General features: G+C 35.3%; 1 protein-coding gene and 1 long non-coding RNA gene across 2 annotated transcripts; both read left to right on the top strand.

Annotated features, from left to right (window-relative positions):
- The first annotated feature begins 1,647 nt into the window (after positions 1-1,647).
- Positions 1,648-6,770, top strand: LOC107092115. The gene is made up of 4 exons (XR_001481562.1): positions 1,648-1,696; positions 2,681-2,732; positions 5,391-5,451; positions 5,748-6,770. It is a non-coding gene; the product is annotated as an uncharacterized LOC107092115 (long non-coding RNA).
- Positions 6,771-8,077: 1,307 nt separating this feature from the next.
- LOC107092108 (membrane cofactor protein-like) lies at positions 8,078-17,292 on the top strand. Its single transcript, XM_015386410.1, has 9 exons — positions 8,078-8,136; positions 9,876-9,975; positions 10,072-10,260; positions 10,965-11,064; positions 11,157-11,230; positions 11,307-11,501; positions 14,093-14,272; positions 14,653-14,694; positions 16,651-17,292. Exons 2-9 carry the CDS (start codon positions 9,918-9,920, stop codon positions 16,683-16,685), a joined length of 873 nt encoding a protein of 290 aa, XP_015241896.1. The 5' UTR covers positions 8,078-8,136; positions 9,876-9,917; the 3' UTR covers positions 16,686-17,292.
- The last annotated feature ends 914 nt before the right edge of the window (positions 17,293-18,206 follow it).

The following is an 18,206-nucleotide window of genomic DNA, read 5'->3' as shown; positions in this document are numbered from 1 at the left end:
AATTTTATTTTCAGTGTATACAAAATGAAATTTCGTTTTGTATACAGTCTGCTTATACAAAACGACAATAAAGTTTGTCTAAGTCTTAGTATTACAACATGTTCTAAATGAATAGTCTATTTGAGTGTTATTGGAAACCTGCGATAAACTTCACATCAAATAGCCTGATTGCTTTACGTTGCTGTGCTGGGTTCCTCTGTAATAATACACTGTATGACCTAACGTAGCTCTGAGCTATGGCCGACCGAGCTGCCAAAGCCTGGTTACCTTGGTAACACTTCACAGCAAGAGATTTTTAATGGTCCACTCACGATTCATGTGAAAAACCTAAAATTTTAACGGTAAATAAACACCAATGTATTAACAATTGATTTAATATTTATTTCTTCTGTAAATAATTAGTGCATGACAATTCCTGATGAAGTGTTTATTATCACAACTGAATGGAACCAGTTTCCATTACGCATCAGCCATTAATTTACGATAACTGAGACCTCGTCAGGCATTATTCCCAAACTTGCATACAGTATTTTTGGGGTGACAAAGGTTCAGCATTAGAGTGCTGCTGCTGTTGGCTTACCAGTCCAGGCCCCTTCTGAAAATAAATATAATCTAAGTAAACGTAAGCTTCTCAGAATCCTTTTTTCATTTTATTTATTTTTTTTTTCTCAGCTTGTTGACTATTAATCTTTTTTTCTTTGTTTTTTTTTATCATATTTTTATTGTTAAAACAGATGTACAATGCCATTCAAATTGTAGTGTTTTGCAATTGTTACAATTGTTTTGACCATGTACAGTATAACAAGAATCAAACAGCATTTCAACATTTTTATGTTTTCATAAACCCCACGAGTATTAATCTTTTTGTGACCAGCTAGCATTTCCATCTGGCTATCTTATTTATATAGCAGTCAGTGATTTCCTCCTAATCTCACAAGTCAAACTAGCTAACATTGTGCTGTGTAGATGCAGTTATTGTATGTTAGATTTCAAACTGTAAGTATATGGGATTATCAGAATCCGTTTCATTTGCTAAATTTTTGCACAAAGAAAAACACATCCTCTCTTGGTTAAGGGTGTGGGAAATAATCGTTTTGGCGATATATCGTGATATTCGGCTGCCCAATATAATATCGATCTTTCACTTCTTAGTATCGATTTAAAAAAAAAAATGGTTACATAAAACATAGATGGGAAAATGGGCTACCTCTGCACCACCACTCTGGCAGAAAGCGCTGTGGAGCCCTTTAACTGTGCGTGCAGCACCAAATCTGTATTTGAGGCAGTCACAGTGGAAGAAAACCCCAAACAACATGGATAATAATAGCTAATCAATATTTTCTGATGAAAATATACAGCACTTGCTGTTTTATCTCATCATTTGATTTTGATAGCTGGGGAAAATATGGCAATATATAGTGATACTGCAATATCGTCATAATATCGTATTGCGACTTGTATCGAATCGCTTGTATCGAATCGCAACACTCATGTCAATACTCACCTCTACTCTTGGTCCACTGTATTGTATATAGATGCTCAAACCTTAGAGGAAATAGAATAAGATGCATAGAATAAGATGAATAACTATACTGCTGGTTTTTGCAGTTAGGGTTTGGTTTAATCTAATCTCTTCTATCTTTCTTTTCCTCAGATGGTGGACATTCTTTTCCATCATGGGTTATTGCTGTGATTGGTAAGTTTACCCTCATCCCCTAAGCTGAGTTTATACAGTCAACAGAGATTGAAGCCTAATCAAAACTAGCGTGACCTCAAAGAAACAACATGGCTGTAATAACATAGATTATTGAGTTTCATAGACGTAGAGGACAACGAACAAACAAACCAATAGTTTAATAAGCAATACCTTTGTCATTTTTCTTATTTTGCTTGGGGTTATTTTTTTTCTATGATACCATCTCCTAAAATAAAGAACAAATATTCTGATCAGGATGATAATTTAACCCGGAGTCTAACATTTTAACTTCTTAACTCTTCTTTATTTGTTTGCTTAATAATAGAACAGTGTGCATTAATCCATGGATGGATTTAACTATTGTGCAAATTTGTCAAATTAAGCGCAACAGTTTATTTCCACCTGTAGTAACAATAAAAGTAAATAAAACACAATGAAAGCACATTAATACACATATAAATCATTCCATAATAATTAGATATATTGGTGAACATTGAAATGATGAGCAAAGATAAAACTAAAAAGTCTGCACACTCTCTATGTATAACTTTTTGGGTGTTGCCTGTAATAAAATCTATTCTTGTCAGGGAAACAGGTTTGCTGTTTTAGGCAAACACTTTTAAAACTTTACATCCTATTTGAAATGTTGCAGTTGAGTTTCTTCATGATCTGAATTAAATTTTCATTTAATTTTTTTGTTTTGTTTTGTTTTCTGCTACCTTTTGTTATCCAGTCCTATTTATGTTCACAATGAATCTTTTTGAGGGAACGCTTTAAGTGATTTTCCTTTTGAACAAATTAAGACCATCTCTTTCAAACTAGCAGATTTTAAAAACATATTTCATGTTTGAAGATGAGCTTTCGATGGAATCTATTAGTAAAACACTTCCTGTAGAATTACAAAGAATAATGAGAATAGATCTCTGACACCCTTAAACAAAAATATCACTGTTAAACATCTAAATATTTTCTTCCTCAAAATAGTTATAGTTATCATCATCTTGGTCGTCATATTCTTCATCTATCGAAAGAAACGGTAAATCTTTTATTTTTTCTAATCAATGCAAACTAACTCTTGGCATAGCTTTAAATGTATTTTTGGTTCTCTGTCCTGTTTTTCTCTCTTCTGTCGGGCAGTTAACAATGTCAATATGTGCTTTTGCTTCCTGTCTGAGCTTTCTCTTTGTTGCACGTTGAAGTAGGGATGGGCATTTCCAGAAGAACTGATATTAGAGTTTAAAAATCATTGTTTAAATGGTCGGAGATCTTTTTTCACCCTCAGCCAACTTCCAGACTTTGTTCACATGCGCAGCGTTAGATGGTCAAACGTTGACGTTAGCCAAAAGTTTGTCTCCTCCAGCTCCTCCACCTGAGAGATGATGTCCATCATTGTGTGATACCTTCCATCATCAGAGCAATAAAGCCATTATGTCCTTATCTGGGAATGCTGCATACAGAACCTTAAACAAACAATGTTTTGGGAGCAAGGTAAAAAGGGGCAGGTTTTTTTTTTGTTTTTGTTTTTTTGCAAATATGCTGTTTTCAGTTTTTTCCAGTTATTAAAAAGTCAATGCCCATCCCTGCTTTACAGAATTATGAAACCTTCTTATTTTGTCACTGGTTTTTAGAATAAGAACAGACTTCTCCTACAGAGCTGTAGGTTTAATCTAAAGGAGCTCTACTTCAGATGTTTCCAAAGATTATATATAGATGCATCTCTGTTAATTGGAAGATTATTTAAAAAACATATTTATTGTAGCAATCCCATTTATGCAGCATACTATGCAAATCCTTTTGCATACAGAGTGATATACTTAAAGCATTTCGATGTTGTAACCATTGAATTCCTAATTATTACAGACGCTAATTTTAGACAGTATCCACATGTGCCCAGTGCTGCAGGAAATTAACTCGGCTTCTCTTCATAGCTTGTCAGTAGAGGGATGCATGAAATGCTCTGAAACTTTGGACCACATAAGATGACTTTAGTGGAGAAACACAAACAGACAACATGACTCCTGATGTCAGGCCAGATGACTGCTTTATCCGTGCCCAGAAGAAGAGATTTGACCTTCGCTATCCCTTCTGCCATCTTATTGTACACTATATATATTTGCGGCATCCATTTTTAATTTTTGATCCCTTAGGTTTTTCCATTCCTGCCGCCTTCGCCTCTTTTTGCTTTTTTGTCCTGTTTAAATTTAAGATAAAACTGTAATGTAACCTTTCTTTGGGATTGGCATTTATTACTCCCTAAAGGCTACCTTTCCAAGCTGGTCAGGTTATACCCTTCACTTGAAAAGTTACACAAGGCATCTCTGAGAAAAGCTGCTGAGTTTGTTGTCGCCATCAGAGCAGAGGACACAGAAGCAGGTCTGCTAACCAAAGGGAGGCTGAACCTGCTGCTTAAGGCGTCTTCCTCGGCTAACAACTATATGATGGAGCTGCTGTCTGATCCAAAACACAGGGAAATATTCAGGCGCCATTTCTTTTTTCCTGCCTCTACCAGACATGGCGTTTTGTACTTTATTAAAGCCGCTTGATAGAGTCAAAAACATTATTAGCAACTAAGAACTGCAGGAACAAGTTGGCTTTTTTTTTTTTACAAAAAGCTTTTTTATGGGGTGAAAAACAGAAAAACCTTGTAAGCTCTCCTTCCACCCCGTTGTCTGCGACTGACAGCGAGCTTTTCCAAAACCATCAGTGAGTTTGGAAACTGGACGTCAAGCTGCTTGCTTAGTTTTTTGACCAAACCCCTGTTAGACGTAACTTTTGGCTTGAAGTGGCATGACACTGTGAATCATAGTTGGAACCCATGCATCTGTCATCTTCTTCTATTGGAAAGACAGCAGTTAAAATGTTTCCTTTCACTTAACTTTGCATTTTTGTGTTTCTGCTGGACTGTGGTTAACTAGGCTGCCTTCCCCTCACATAGACACTACAATTCTGTTTTAAAAATCCTTGTTTTTATTCTTCTGATGTAGCATTTTATTCTACTGAAAATGCTTAATTTATATCACTCTTTGATTAATGAATCTATAGAATAGTTTCACTTTTTGAGGATATTCCTATTTATGGAGATGCAGTTGAATATATAATGAGAGCAGGACAGGAGGAGCACTAAAGGTAGCTGTAGAGTTTTACTAAAATATTTAAGTTCCACATTAATTAAGCTACTAGTGACTAATTGCTGCTGACGCTGCATCATAATTTTTTTTTTAAAAAACTTCATCTGAATCAGAAAAGATTGTACTTAATATAACATTACCCTAAAGATAATTAAATCCAGGATTATTGTGGTCTAAACATCTCAGTTCCATCTCAATCATTTTTTGCAGGTTTGATAACTCTGTTAGCGGGAAATTTTTCAGGACAAAGTTGCAGTTTGATTCTTTCTTTCTTGGACGAATAAACCATGTTGCTTTTATTTCTTTTAAGCTGAATTAAAACATCTTTGATTTTTGTTGGGTGGCTAGTAAACGGAATGCTGCATGATTTTTCTCTTGCTTCTGGGGTTTCTGCTTTGAGGTGATCCCTGCATTGGATGGTGGCTGTAGCCCCTGTTTACCCTGTTTGGACCTCAGGTTACAGGGGTGTTTCTGGGGGTTTCAGCAGGCTAAACACTTGATTCTTGGTCTTCCTTGTCATAAATATATATAACAAGTAATACTGACCAGTCATTGGTGGGTTACAGCGCTCAGAGACGCCCTACTGACAAAGAGGCTGCAAAACATGGCGAGGATGTAGCGCTCTCGGTAAGGAGACTAATATAAATTTTGTTAAGAGAAAACAAAATGTCGGTGATGGCATTACTTTTTTTAATTTTACTTCATGGCCTTTAGCTATATAGATGCTCCACATGATTTTTGGCCAAAAAAAGAAAAGAAAAATAATAAGTCTGTTGCTTTTACCTTCCTTCCTCTGGTATATCGCCCTAAGTTTCCATGTAACCTGCTGGAACGCTTTCTTCACTGAAGCATTCAGTGCATCATATTTATAATATTTTTATAAAGGTGGTTGATCCATTACCTCTGTTCCTTTTTGTCTTCAGTAAGCACCGCAGTCCTGTTGGTCCAACACTTCTGATGGTGAAGGCGTCATCTTGAGAGGAGGATTGTCTCTGGACCGGTCTGTTGATGGACGTGCTTCCAAAGAGCCTCTGTGGAAATCTGCTTCTTCAGGGCTGCAGTCTGTGATTCAGACACTTTTCAATTTATTCTCGCTTCATCTGTTAAATCTCTCTCATTCTACAGCTTTTACTCATATCCACTGTTTCCAGTTTGAATTGTCTGGACATTATTGAACTCTGCATTTATTTGGGATGTTTGAATTTAAGCAGAGCTCAGCCTGGATGCCAGGCCTAAATAAAATAGAACATCTTAAAGTGTTTTAGGGAAAATCTGTTCGTTCAATACGTACTTAACTCACAAACATCATGTCTGCGCAGAAAGTTTTGGCCTAATTGAGAAATTGATATTCCACCTGTAGTGTAGCGAGGTTGTAGGGAGCTTTTCAAGAAGAAAGAAAAAAAGACCTATGGGATAAAGCCACTCAGTCTTAATGTTCATTATTTAAATACCAAACCATAGTTTTATCTAAAATGGTTATAAAGTTAGTGCCTAATAAAAACCATGCCATATGGTATGAGCCTGAATGTATAAAAGCTGAATACTTTACTTTATGTGTGTTTATTTTTGTAGTTTGTATAACCAGCAGCTTGGTGTTTGTGTTTTTTAATGTATTAACTTTGTGACCTTATTTTTATTGTTTCGGGATATTGGCCAACTATGTTGCAGATATTGTTACCATTTTTCCAATCAGTAAAGTTTTTTTCTCTCTCTCTTTCACTGCACCACCGTTAACATCCTGGTTAGCCACATACTGTCTAGAAGATGAATTGTTTTAATATTAAGACTTCAGCACTGATTTTGGTCACATTGAAAACTATTTATGAAGATGATCTCAAAGAAGTTTGAACTTCCTATTTATTAAAATGTTTCATTTTTTTTGTGAAGGCAGTTGTGAAACTAGTTTTTCTTCCTGGAATTAAAGGAAAAAGGAAAAGTAAGAAGTGTGGTGTTGTTTTTTGTGCACATGGATTGATGGGTGAATGGAAGAAGAGGGAGAAGATGTTTTCTTTTGTGTTGTTTCTTTTTTCCACATAGGAGCAGGTTTTAAATATGAATTAAGTCTAATCAGTGTTTTCCAATAAAACAGCTTTAAGTGTGACAAAAGCATTTTACTTTTAAATAATTTCTTGGCAGGTGGGGTCGCAGTACTGTGCCGATGTACAAGGTTTTAAATGTGGAGTTTGGCCTTATGTGTTTGTGTAGGTATGTATGTGTGCGTTTACATGTGTTTATGTAGGTGTGTGTGTGTGTGTGTATATATATATATATATATATATATATATACGGTATATATAAAATTGTGTACATGTGTATATACATTTTTTTGTGAATATTGGATCAAAAAAACGTTTAATAGGAAGGTTACTCCACTTTAAGTCAATTTAAGTGCAATTAGAAAAAATACCCCTTTTATACCGACAGGTTTATTTGATGGGGGGCTTTGTTTCTAATTATGTTCCGGCAAATTTAGTTAGGTTGGCGTTAACCAGTCTCTTTTCGTGTATTTGGTTGATTCGTATATCATTGTTTGTCAAAATTGTTTGAAATAAATTTCATTCCATTTCTTAAATCAGATATTATGAGTATCTCTGTACTTAAGTAGCCTTTTTAACAAACAATTATTATTATTTTTATCTCACTAGAATAATGTATTTAATTGCTGCTTTACTTGATTAAAAATGTATCAAGTAGTGTCATTCCCACCTCTCGAACTGGGTCATTACCAGGGATCTGGGATGATCTCCTTAGTTTATTTAGAAGCATATATTTGTTATTTGATCATTCTATCTAAAAGTTTAGTATTAATACAGCGATAAAAAATTGTTCTCTAAGTATAGCTAATTTAATCAACAAAAATTGTTATCCTGTTAAATTCATGGTAACTACAAGAACCTTTAAGTATTAATTGAGCAAAACAATAAACAGCTATACATTGGAAAAATAATAAAGCAAAGGAGATATTTAAAATAAATTCGAGTTTTCAATAAGAAAGTGGACCAAGTGTAAGGGTTAGGAAGTACTGATTTTAAAACTAATCTCACTTTTTTCAGGAGAAAGCAAAAGAAAACAGGCGGTTTTATCGAAGTAAGATTTGATTATACAGATTTAAATAAATTATCACACGTTCAAGGCCAAAAGTGCCAATATTCATTCACATCTGCGTTAACTCGGCTGTAGTTGCTTTAAATTTTGTACTACTTCCCCTACGGTAGGTGGCGCTGTGCACTGATAGGGTTTAAAGGTCCAGGAGGACTTCCGGTTTGAGACAAAAACCACTGAGCAAAACAGGTCAGATGAGGTGAGAGATAGGTAAGCAGCTGTCGCTTCATTTAACGGAACCTCAGGATACATTTGCTAATTAAAAAAATATATAAAAATATATAACGTTTAAGCATTTATGTTAACAGACCTTAGATGTGTTTTTTCCCCGGAAAAGAATATGTGAAGAACTTTTTCATTAAATTAAATTAGATTTTTTTTTAAATGGTGAGAATTACCCCACCGTCTGGCTCTCGGTAGCAGATGCAGATGCTGATGTTGAAAAGGAAAAAAAATGACTGACTTATTCCTGTTAGAAATATTTGTAAAACTATATTTTACAGACCCTTGTCTGGTCTGCTGTGCTACGCAGAAGGAAAAGAAAGGGCTGGTCCGGAAAAATAAACCGGATGAACAGTTCCTAATGTGTAATAGCTGCAATGTCTTTTTTATTTTTAACTACCCCAATCCTGTTTAGTTAAAGAGTGTTTGCTTATAATCGTTGTTCTGCATAAATCATTACTTTGGTCAGTTTTTTTTTGATGAAAGTGAGTCAAACCTTCACTGAATTAACTGACATCAAACAGAAGTAAAATCACCATTGCATTATAATAACTTATAATAATAATACTGACCCAGTTTTCAGACTTTGATTGGTTTAATTCTTTAAACTCCACATTAGATCTAGATGATATTTGGTAAGAAGCATATAGGGGCCCCATCCGGCCAACCTGAAGTAAAATCAGGGATTTTTTGAGCAATGTTGACAGCAACTTAGATAAAAGTGACCAGTTTGACAGACTGTGAGAGGCTTTAATTTTGGAATTTCACATCAGACCTTGAGGACTTCTGGTGAAAACTATCTACTGTCACCCTGAAGTGAAATCAGTAATTGAAAACAGGGAGATTAGCAGGATTCATGGAAACAGATGAAAAAAAAAGTCTAAATTACCTATTTTGAGAGGCTTTAATTTTGGAATTCCACATCAGACCTTGATGACTTCTGGTGAAATTTATCTAGGAGTGTCCTAATATCAGTTTGAAGTGAAATCAGTAACGGAAAACAGGGAGGTTTGCAGTATTCTTGGGAAAAGGTGCAAAAAAATGTCAAATGTACTGATTTTGAGAGGCTTTAATTTTAGAATTCCTTGATGACTTGTGCTGAAAACTATCTTTGGGTGTCCTGTCACTCTGAAGTGGAATCAGTAACTGGAGACAAAGTTTTGGTTTTTTAACAGATATTCAAACTTAGGTAAAATAAATTGGCATTCTGAAATAAAGTGCACAAATAATTTAATGTTAAACAGCCACTTAATAAAAACACATTCACAGGAGCACATAAGAAATATTTTTTTTTACACCAGAGGGGTATAAATTATAACAAAGTTAATAAATGTTAAACTTGTCAGTGTTATTCTTAAAAGTCCAAGCCACCGTATTTCATGGCGTATGCGTGACCGATTTAAAAAAAAAACAGGCAGAGCTGCTTGGCGATCGTTTCTGAAGTGGAGGCTGGCTTGACCTGAGTAAATACAGTCCAGGCACATGACAATTAACTGCTGATATTTCCAATAAAGAATGCTTGTAGATTTTGTTACAGACGTTTAACCACACTATCATCTATCTGCTATTAGGTTCTACCAAAATAAATAAACAGCCATTGGGGCTAAGTCCCTTTGAGTTAATAGTTTACAGTGAGCGTAAACCTTTTCCTGCTTGCTCATAGTTACACACAGCCATCTTATTTAATCATTAATTTCTCTCCCTGTATCTATATTTTTTTCTTCCAGAATTATATAATTCTCTTTAGGTTTCTACACTGGATCCTAAAAATGAGTATCTCTGCCCTCTGTCTACTTAGCAGCTTTGGCTTTGGCATCCTTGCCCAAGGTGCGTTCATGCTCATACAAGAAATATAAGAATTAGGAAAGTTTAGTCTTGAACTTAAGTTTTAATCATCCATTGTTTTATTTATTTTTGTAATAGCACAGCAGTGTCCCAAGCCTCCTGGGGGGCAGAATATGAATCTGGAGAATGAGTACATTTCAAAGGATACATTTGAGGATGGTTCTACTGTGTCTTTTGCTTGTAATGTCGGCTACACATCTGCAAAAGGATCACGAATCATCAAGTGTAACAAAGGCACATGGAGCCCTGTTACGCTGACTTGCAAGAGTAAATATACTCACATAACTCTTTAAGAGCTTTCATAATGTAATGTCAGTTGTGGTATTTTCTCATATGTTCAACATAGTTAATTCCCTATGGAGCCGCTGTGTTGTATTTGAACTTTCACCCTGCACTGCGATTTTAACATTTACCTTTCTGTAGTTTGGTTTTCATTAATTGACTGCAACCACATTCACAACTTTTAAATGAGGCATTTTATTTAAGATTTGGTCTTTTGGCAATGTTAGTTTTGGGTTCTAAACTCAGTGAAAGACTGGGACAGAAAAAACAACAACAACAACAAAGCAAATAAATATAATCATAAAAGAAAACAATGCTCAAGACTATTTAAGCATTGCATTTTTCTTAGCATCTGTGGATAACACTCTTGACTACAATTTAAGCATGTTTAGAGTTTATAAAATTTATACAATTTCAATCTAGAAAAATTGTATAAAAGTAAAAAAAAAAAAAACAAGCAAGAAATTTGATTCTACAAAATTATAGAATTTTGTGATGAAAAATATGCAGAAACAAACTCTGAACAGAGATTAAAAAAAAAAAAGTTTGGGAGAGAAAAAAGGCAACTTGACTTGAATTGAAATTATTTAACCTGCATGGGAAAAGTTACAGGTTAAGCTACTTACATTGAGGTTTGACTAATAGTTTAGCTGGTATACGCTTGTAATGTCTGTGTCTTTCTATTTTAGGGAAGAACTGTGGACCTGTTGAAGATAAACCTAATATGATAGTTGAATATCCTGATGAGACACTGTTTGGGGATAAAGCATTGATCAGCTGTAAAACAGGGTAAATAGAACAATTATAACTCAAACAATAAAATAATAAATCATTATTGTGGTTGGTGTTGAAGCTAACATTAATCTGTTTTTTCCCCTTAGATACAATCTAGTTGGTAACCGTGAAGTCAAATGTGAAGCGTCAGGCTGGACAGGAAGGTTGCCTGAATGTGAAGGTTGGTCTCATTTGTGTACAAATTTAAAAAAAAGGTTAAGCTGTGGTTTTTAGTCTAATGGAGTATTTCTTTCTAGTAATTAGGTGTCTCCAGACAGTGGATATTGCAAATGGTAAAGTCGAAAGTCCACAGAAAGAAGAGTATGAATATAGAGAAGTTGTGCAATACTCCTGTGACAATGACTATGCCCTCATCGGATCGAGTTCTTTAACCTGTGGAGAAAATGGGGAGTTTGAACCCCCACCATCATCTTCTCCTCCGTCATGCGTCTGTAAGTAATCTTTGAAATCTAAACCTTTACCATTTTTAACGCTGAACAACAATTGAAGTGATACAGTTGAAATGCTGTTCAATCAGAAGTTACTTTAAAATGTTCCTTGTGTGATAGTTATGAAGCTACAGCTAGCATAGACAAAACATTAAGCTGCATTTAACTCAGTGATTTGCAAATGTCATTGCTTCTGTAGTAATGAAGCCCACCCTTTCTGGAGAAGCACCTTGGTTGTCTGCAGCCTGTAACTTTTACTAACCTGTTTTCAAACCTGATCAGATGAGATAAAGATTGGTTATATATCACCAGAGGTCAAGTTAAGTCATGGGTTTTCAGGGCAGAAATCCAGGTCAAGTCTTTGTTGTTTGGGTTTTTGTGTGACTCCAGTCTGACTTTCATATTGGCTCAAGACACCTGAAAATAAACTTGCTTGAACAGCCTCATCAGTGTAAGTCCCACTGAGATTCCACGCCCCGGCCTCAACAAAACCAGAATCTGTTCTGTTGAGGTGTATAAGCAAAAGAGATAGAAATGGTTGTATTGGTGCAAATAAGCATCCGGGTGTTCTGACTGTTAAAGAGGCCACAAGTAAACCAAAACCCTTGAAAACCGGAATCAAAGAGTCATGGCACATAATAAAAAATAATCCTAACAAATTGGTTTGCAAATGTCAACAAAACTTAGTGTTGATGACACAATATTGTTTCAAAGTTTACATGAAAATCCTGCAGCGGGACATACAGTAACAGGTGGTTCTGAGTTATTATGAATTAGACAGGCTTATTTTTAACACATATTCTACATGTTGTAGCATCATGGCAGCACTGTTCTCTATGCTGACAGTTTTGGATAAAGCTCATCCTTCTATTATGGAGATGGATGGAAACATTGTTGATTGTTCAGGATAATATGGTCTAGAAAGGCTTTTTGATTATTGAACCATCAGCTCCATTCAAGCTCAGGAGAAGGTGGTGATGATGAGGAATATGAAGGTATCACACGTTAAGGTCACAACCATCCAGAGTGGATCTCTAGAGTCAGACTCTGAGTAGAGAGTCAGCTAATGTGACCGCAGCAGTGGAGAAACACGGCTTGATACGCCACGGATACAGATAGTATAACCAGTTAGTTTACTAAATATAAATTAATGTATAATACTTTAAATGAACATCATTTTGAAATAAAACCTCCACCACTGTTACAAGAGGTGATCTACTATATTCTTAAAGTTATTGCTAGCTCCTCCACCCTTCCGTCACTGCCAGGGTTGTCAGATCTGCATGTTTCCAGTCCAAAATAAATGGGAAAACCCCACCTCAGTTAAAAAATACAGCATAAATTCCCCTGAACTTTCTGTTAACACCTGGCACGTCAAATTTCAATTCAATTCAATTCAGTTTATTTATATAGCACCAAATTCACAACACATGTCATCTCAAGGCACTTTACAGTTTCTGTATTAGGTGTCAAAGACACCTAAATACAGAATGTAGAGCCATGTTATTACCATAAAGCAAGGCTCTGCTTTGGTATTTCAGCTATAGCTTTGGGTCATCATCGGGAACAGTAGCAAGCTATGACATCAGCCTCTTGATCTTTTCTGAATATTTTCTTAAATTCCTCTATCCTCGACAACATCTCGAAACTGATGTGGAGGTGGAAGTGCTGGGACTGACATCAGCAGGTTGCGTGTCTGACTCATAAACTGGCTTATTTTCTCTCTCCTGGGGCAGCGCTTTCAATGCGAGAACAAAATAAAGAAAACCTCCTTCCCAAAATGTTTCAAGCACAGAAGAGACACTGTGGAGAGCTCTAACTTTTCCCGATCTCGTCTGACCTGCTTCCAGCCACTTTGAAAGCAGCTCCGGATATTTAGGAAACGTAAATAAGCCGACACCATCCTTATGGGTGTTGAGGCAAAAAGCTATAACACAACACGTCGCATGGCCGTATATGAATCCATGAAACCTGGATGAACTTTCCATAACTAACCCACTGTTCCAATGGTCAGTCGTTCTCCTGCATACGTTACTCACATTTTCTCCCCCAGTCACTAAGCAGGGCTAGAGATCTCTGAATGGCAGCATTTTTTTGATAAGAGAAAATATTTTTATGCAGGCACCCTTGTAATATTACAGCCATCATCGGTAATAATGTTTTGGTCTTAAAAAAATACTAGAAAATGTCAATATTGTGTCATGAACACTCTAAGGATAGCTGATGTTGCACAGGTTAGAGTTTGTTTAAGAGCAAAGGATAGTAACCCCATACAGGGGTCTCAAACCGGTTCCAGAAAGGTTTTCTTTCCAAGCAAGCAATCGCACACCAGACTCCATCGAGTCATCATGTCCAGATTGCACTCAGTTGATGAGATGAGTGGAGTCTGGTGTACGATTGCTTGGTTGTAAAGAAAACTTGCAGCCCTTTCTGGAACCAGTTTGAGACCCCTGCTTAGATTATTCTTTTTTTTGTTGCTAACTTTGCATTTAGTAAACTTTTCAGAACTTAGACATTATCAAACCTCCTCTTAGCCTAAAGTTTTGCACAGCATTGTACTCTATTTTTATTATACTGTGCTTTTTATCTTTTAGTGGTTCAGTGTCAAGAACCCCAGATTACAAATGGGGAATATCTGGAAGGAGCTCGACCTCCTTATAAGTACAAGTCTACTGTGACATACAAATGCAAACAAGGATACAAGATGAAAGGATCACAAAGGCTGACCTGCAATGAAAAAAGCGAGTGGTCACCGGGAATTCCACAATGCATCAGTAAGTTATTAGTAGATATGAACAGTCATAAGGTAACTCTTTAGAATCTGTGGCTTCTGGTGGTTGATGGTATTTCATGTTTTTAATCTCACTTCTTCACCTGTATGGATGTAGAAGGGAGATTTTTGTGTAAACTTTGCAGCCTAAGGATCTGGACACAGGCAAAGTTAAAGCTGATCTTCAGTTTTTATTTTGCATAGTATTTTTAGTTTAATTAATACATCAAACTTCAACAAAAACAAGATTTTTTTTTTTGTATATGTCATTTTTTCATAACTTCTTGCAACAAAGGAACCACTTAGTAAAAAAATGTTGCTCAAATCTCAAATGTTCTTCAAAATTTCAGCTTTTTTTTAAATTTATTATTTTTTCTTTTACAGGCAGTGGAAATACTCTTGTGGGAGGTTTGATTGCTGGACTTGGTGAGTTTTAACATCACCATTACATATTACAGAGACTAGTGGTAGATTCAAACCCAAATCGTTTTTGGTGTCAAAAACATGGATGGGCTTTTTTGGGAAGAACACTTAGCTGGGAAAAGAAGGGCTGCAGCAAAACAACCACAATAGTTAGTAAAACCAGTGTTTATGACTGCAGACTTATAAATAGATTAGCTCTAACCATTTGAATTTCCAGCTCCACAACAAAGACAGGGACCAGTGTTTTAAACAGTGGTCTCAGACTCCAGTTTCTAAGGAACGTTGTCCTTTAATTAGTGTTGCACTGATATCAATACCAGTAGTGGGTGGGGCCCCCGATCCTGCACTAAAATGGTGGTATCGGTATCAGCTAGTACCAACAAATAGGGCACTGATACCATTTTGGGAGCCAAAAGTTTATTCAACTATTGTCACCCATTCCAGGTAGGCAATAAAAAGTTTGACTGGATTCACTTTGTATTAGTCTTTTTCCTGCTTCACAAAGGTAGGCAGCAGCTTGACAAAGCCATGAAGGCAATTATTTTACATCCAAGTAGTATGCAGTTCTTCATATACACACACACACACACATCGATTTCAAACAGATGGCATTGGTATCGGCTGATACTGAACAGCTAAATATCGGGTATCCGTATCGGGGCCAAAAAAATGGCATCAGCGCAACACTACCTTTAATTTTTAGATTAATTTCTCATGAACAAAACCTGAACCCATTTTGAGCTCATTAGCAGAGCCCTGCAGAGCTCGGCCTCATGCCAAGGAGTAGAGATGCAAATAATTGATTATTTTATCTAAATTTTATTGATCTTATCAATGAACTTAGGTTTTTAATTGATAAACGGACATTTCTTTAAAAACTTTTTCAATAAGTTTTTTCTTGTATCAAGAGGATATTTCTATATCATGAAGGGATAAATATTTTTTCTCACAAAACAAATAGTACATAATATTTTAACAATTCATTGAGCCAGATGTATTAAATACAGAATAAATGAACAAAAATGTGGTGTACACATTATTTAAAGGTATTTTGGAGGATTTTTTTTTAAAAGATCGCCCTCTCCACTTAAAAAATGCATGTGCAAGAGCATGCATGAGTCCAAAGTGCATTCTACATCTTTGTCTCCATTTAACAGTGTAAATAATCCCAGACCGGACTCTCAATCAACTTATGTTTCTGGTTTTGCAAGCCTCCTTTCTGGCTTTACTTCTCTTAATTAATTAATTAAGTTCAATTAATTAATTAATCAATTAATTTAATCAAATACAATAATATTTGATCTAATAAAATATCAATCCATTAAGGGAATTATTTGTTTATATCCCTGTTACAGTGGTTATTTTGCAATTTTGTGGAGGTGCATTGAGCAAAGGACACAAACAGCTGTAGGGGGGTTAAAGTTTGAGACCACAGGTTTAAGATCATCTGGTTAAGTGGAGAAAGATGAAGCTCAGCCATCCTCAGGTATCCTTCTGTAAAGCAATGTAGCCCTGGTACATGTTGGCAGCTGACTTCCCTATATGGTATTCCTTAAAATATTGGAAGAAGACAAAAGAGGTAAAAAAAACCCCCAACATAGAATAAAAAGAAACTAAAGTTGCAGCAACCATGGGACAGGCTAAGTGCCCTCTTTAGGCTATATACAATGTATGTTGAAGATAAAAGATGGAAAATCAGCCAATAGAAATTTCACTTCTCTGAAATACTCATTTCACATGCAACTTTACACATAGATTGTTGGTGTCTGTGTTTATTTATTCTTAACCATAATCATTATAGAGATAACTATTGAGCTAACCTCTCAGTTTCTTATTTTTAACAAACTTTTCCCTCTTTAGCATTGTCTTTCCCTTGCTAATATTTTTTTATTGCATTTAAAGGGTGACCTACCTGTTTAAATGTCAAGTGATTCAAATTTTTTGCTTTTTTTTCCACAGTAAGCATCACTGTCCTGCTGCTTCAAAATTACTAGATATGACCGTTTCTCAGGATGAAGACTGGCCTCCATCTACACTGGGAATGTGCCTGTCCTTAATGCTCTGATGTTATGGCAATCTGAGACGGAAGCAGATGAAACTGTTTCCTGCTTATTGTGTCTTTCTAAAGCAAAAGCAAACATAACCACTTTCTGTTTTAACGTTACTTGCCTGGTCGTTATAAAACTGCATTGGTTCTAAACGTAAGCAGTGCCACACGCTTTGGTCTTTGTAGCTGCATTCACAGGTTGTACCAATGTAAGCAAACAATAAGATGTTTGAACTAGTTTCTCTTTTTTATGTATATGTTGCAAAAGAATAGGTTAAGAAAAAAGTCAAATAGGATTTTTATGATTTTAGTTTGAAACTTGTCAAAGTGAGAAAATGGTTGCAAAGAAATTTCCTGTTGCAGAAATTCTATAAGTGGATAACAATAAAGGAAATGGCTAATTTCACAGTAAGGTATTGCATTGATAAAAGTTGATCAGCCAACCAGTATTACAGGTCCAGACTGCATAAAAATGTAGGATCTGCAAAAAAATCCAAAGTGCCTGAAAAAAATTGTATACAGAATGAAAAGAAGCCAAGTATTTTTTTTGTCTTGTTTGTTCTGCAATATTGACTCAGAAATGTGAGAAATTTTTGAATTGTATTCTCTGTACATTTTGCCCTTGCTCTGCCTTTTTATTTATAAAAGATTCAAATAAAAGTTTATTTTTATTTTGAGAGGAAAAATAAGTCCTGCACATTTTTTTCCCAAACTCCTTCAGTAAAAATCAAAATAAAATCTAGTGCTTTGTTTGCTTGGTTGTATAGTTAAGCAACCCATCGTTTACTGTGGATTAAACTTGCATAAAACTGATATTATACCATAGAGACAAACAATAAAATGTTCATTTTAAGTAAACAAAAATAATTTAAGCAATTCTTGAATTGTGAAGATAAACAGATAATGCATAAGTCAGTTACACTCAGTTCAGAGAGTAAAGGGTAACAGTCGTCTAGAACAGTGAATTATTTTTTTTAAATACATCAAAGAAATAAGCTTCCTGTGATTAACAATTTAAGCAACAGCCAAATAAAATAGAATGTACTGTGTGAAATTTGGTAGAAGTGGAAAAAAAATGGCTTTAAATTTTAACCCAAAACCTGTTTTAATAGATGTCTTTACTTTTCTTTCATAGAAATTTAACCGCTTAGTCTGAGCTCTTTAGTTGGCTGTTTCACAACAGTTTTTATTTTAAATTCTAACAGTTGTTCGAACAATAGCTGACAATCAAACAAAATCCAGCCAAGGCAGAGCTCTATGGAGGATGATGAGTGCCAAAATTCAATAAATAAATAAATACCTTATGAAATAGTTATTTAAATGTTTCGTTCATTTATTGAAACTGGAAACAACACATCATTTATTTAACAAATATGTAATTAATTATATGGCCCTTAGTTAAACATAGTACATTTATTTAATGTGGAAAAATTTAATTATGGTGAAATTAATTATGGTCTTTCATGGT

Source organism: Cyprinodon variegatus, unplaced genomic scaffold (assembly GCF_000732505.1).
Source record: "Cyprinodon variegatus isolate N-32 unplaced genomic scaffold, C_variegatus-1.0 Scaffold16, whole genome shotgun sequence".
NCBI lineage: Eukaryota > Metazoa > Chordata > Actinopteri > Cyprinodontiformes > Cyprinodontidae > Cyprinodon > Cyprinodon variegatus.
Note: the sequence above shows the minus strand (reverse complement) of the source record. Positions and strands in the feature narration are given on the sequence as shown.

Bases quoted from the DNA above. Each gene is read 5' to 3' on its own strand.
- LOC107092108 (XM_015386410.1), top strand. From the start codon at position 9,918: ATGAGTATCTCTGCCCTCTGTCTACTTAGCAGCTTTGGCTTTGGCATC. The intron at 10,261-10,964 runs GTAAATATACTC...TTTCTATTTTAG, and splicing joins TGTTACGCTGACTTGCAAGA to GGAAGAACTGTGGACCTGTT. The intron at 11,065-11,156 runs GTAAATAGAACA...TTTTCCCCTTAG, and splicing joins TTGATCAGCTGTAAAACAGG to ATACAATCTAGTTGGTAACC.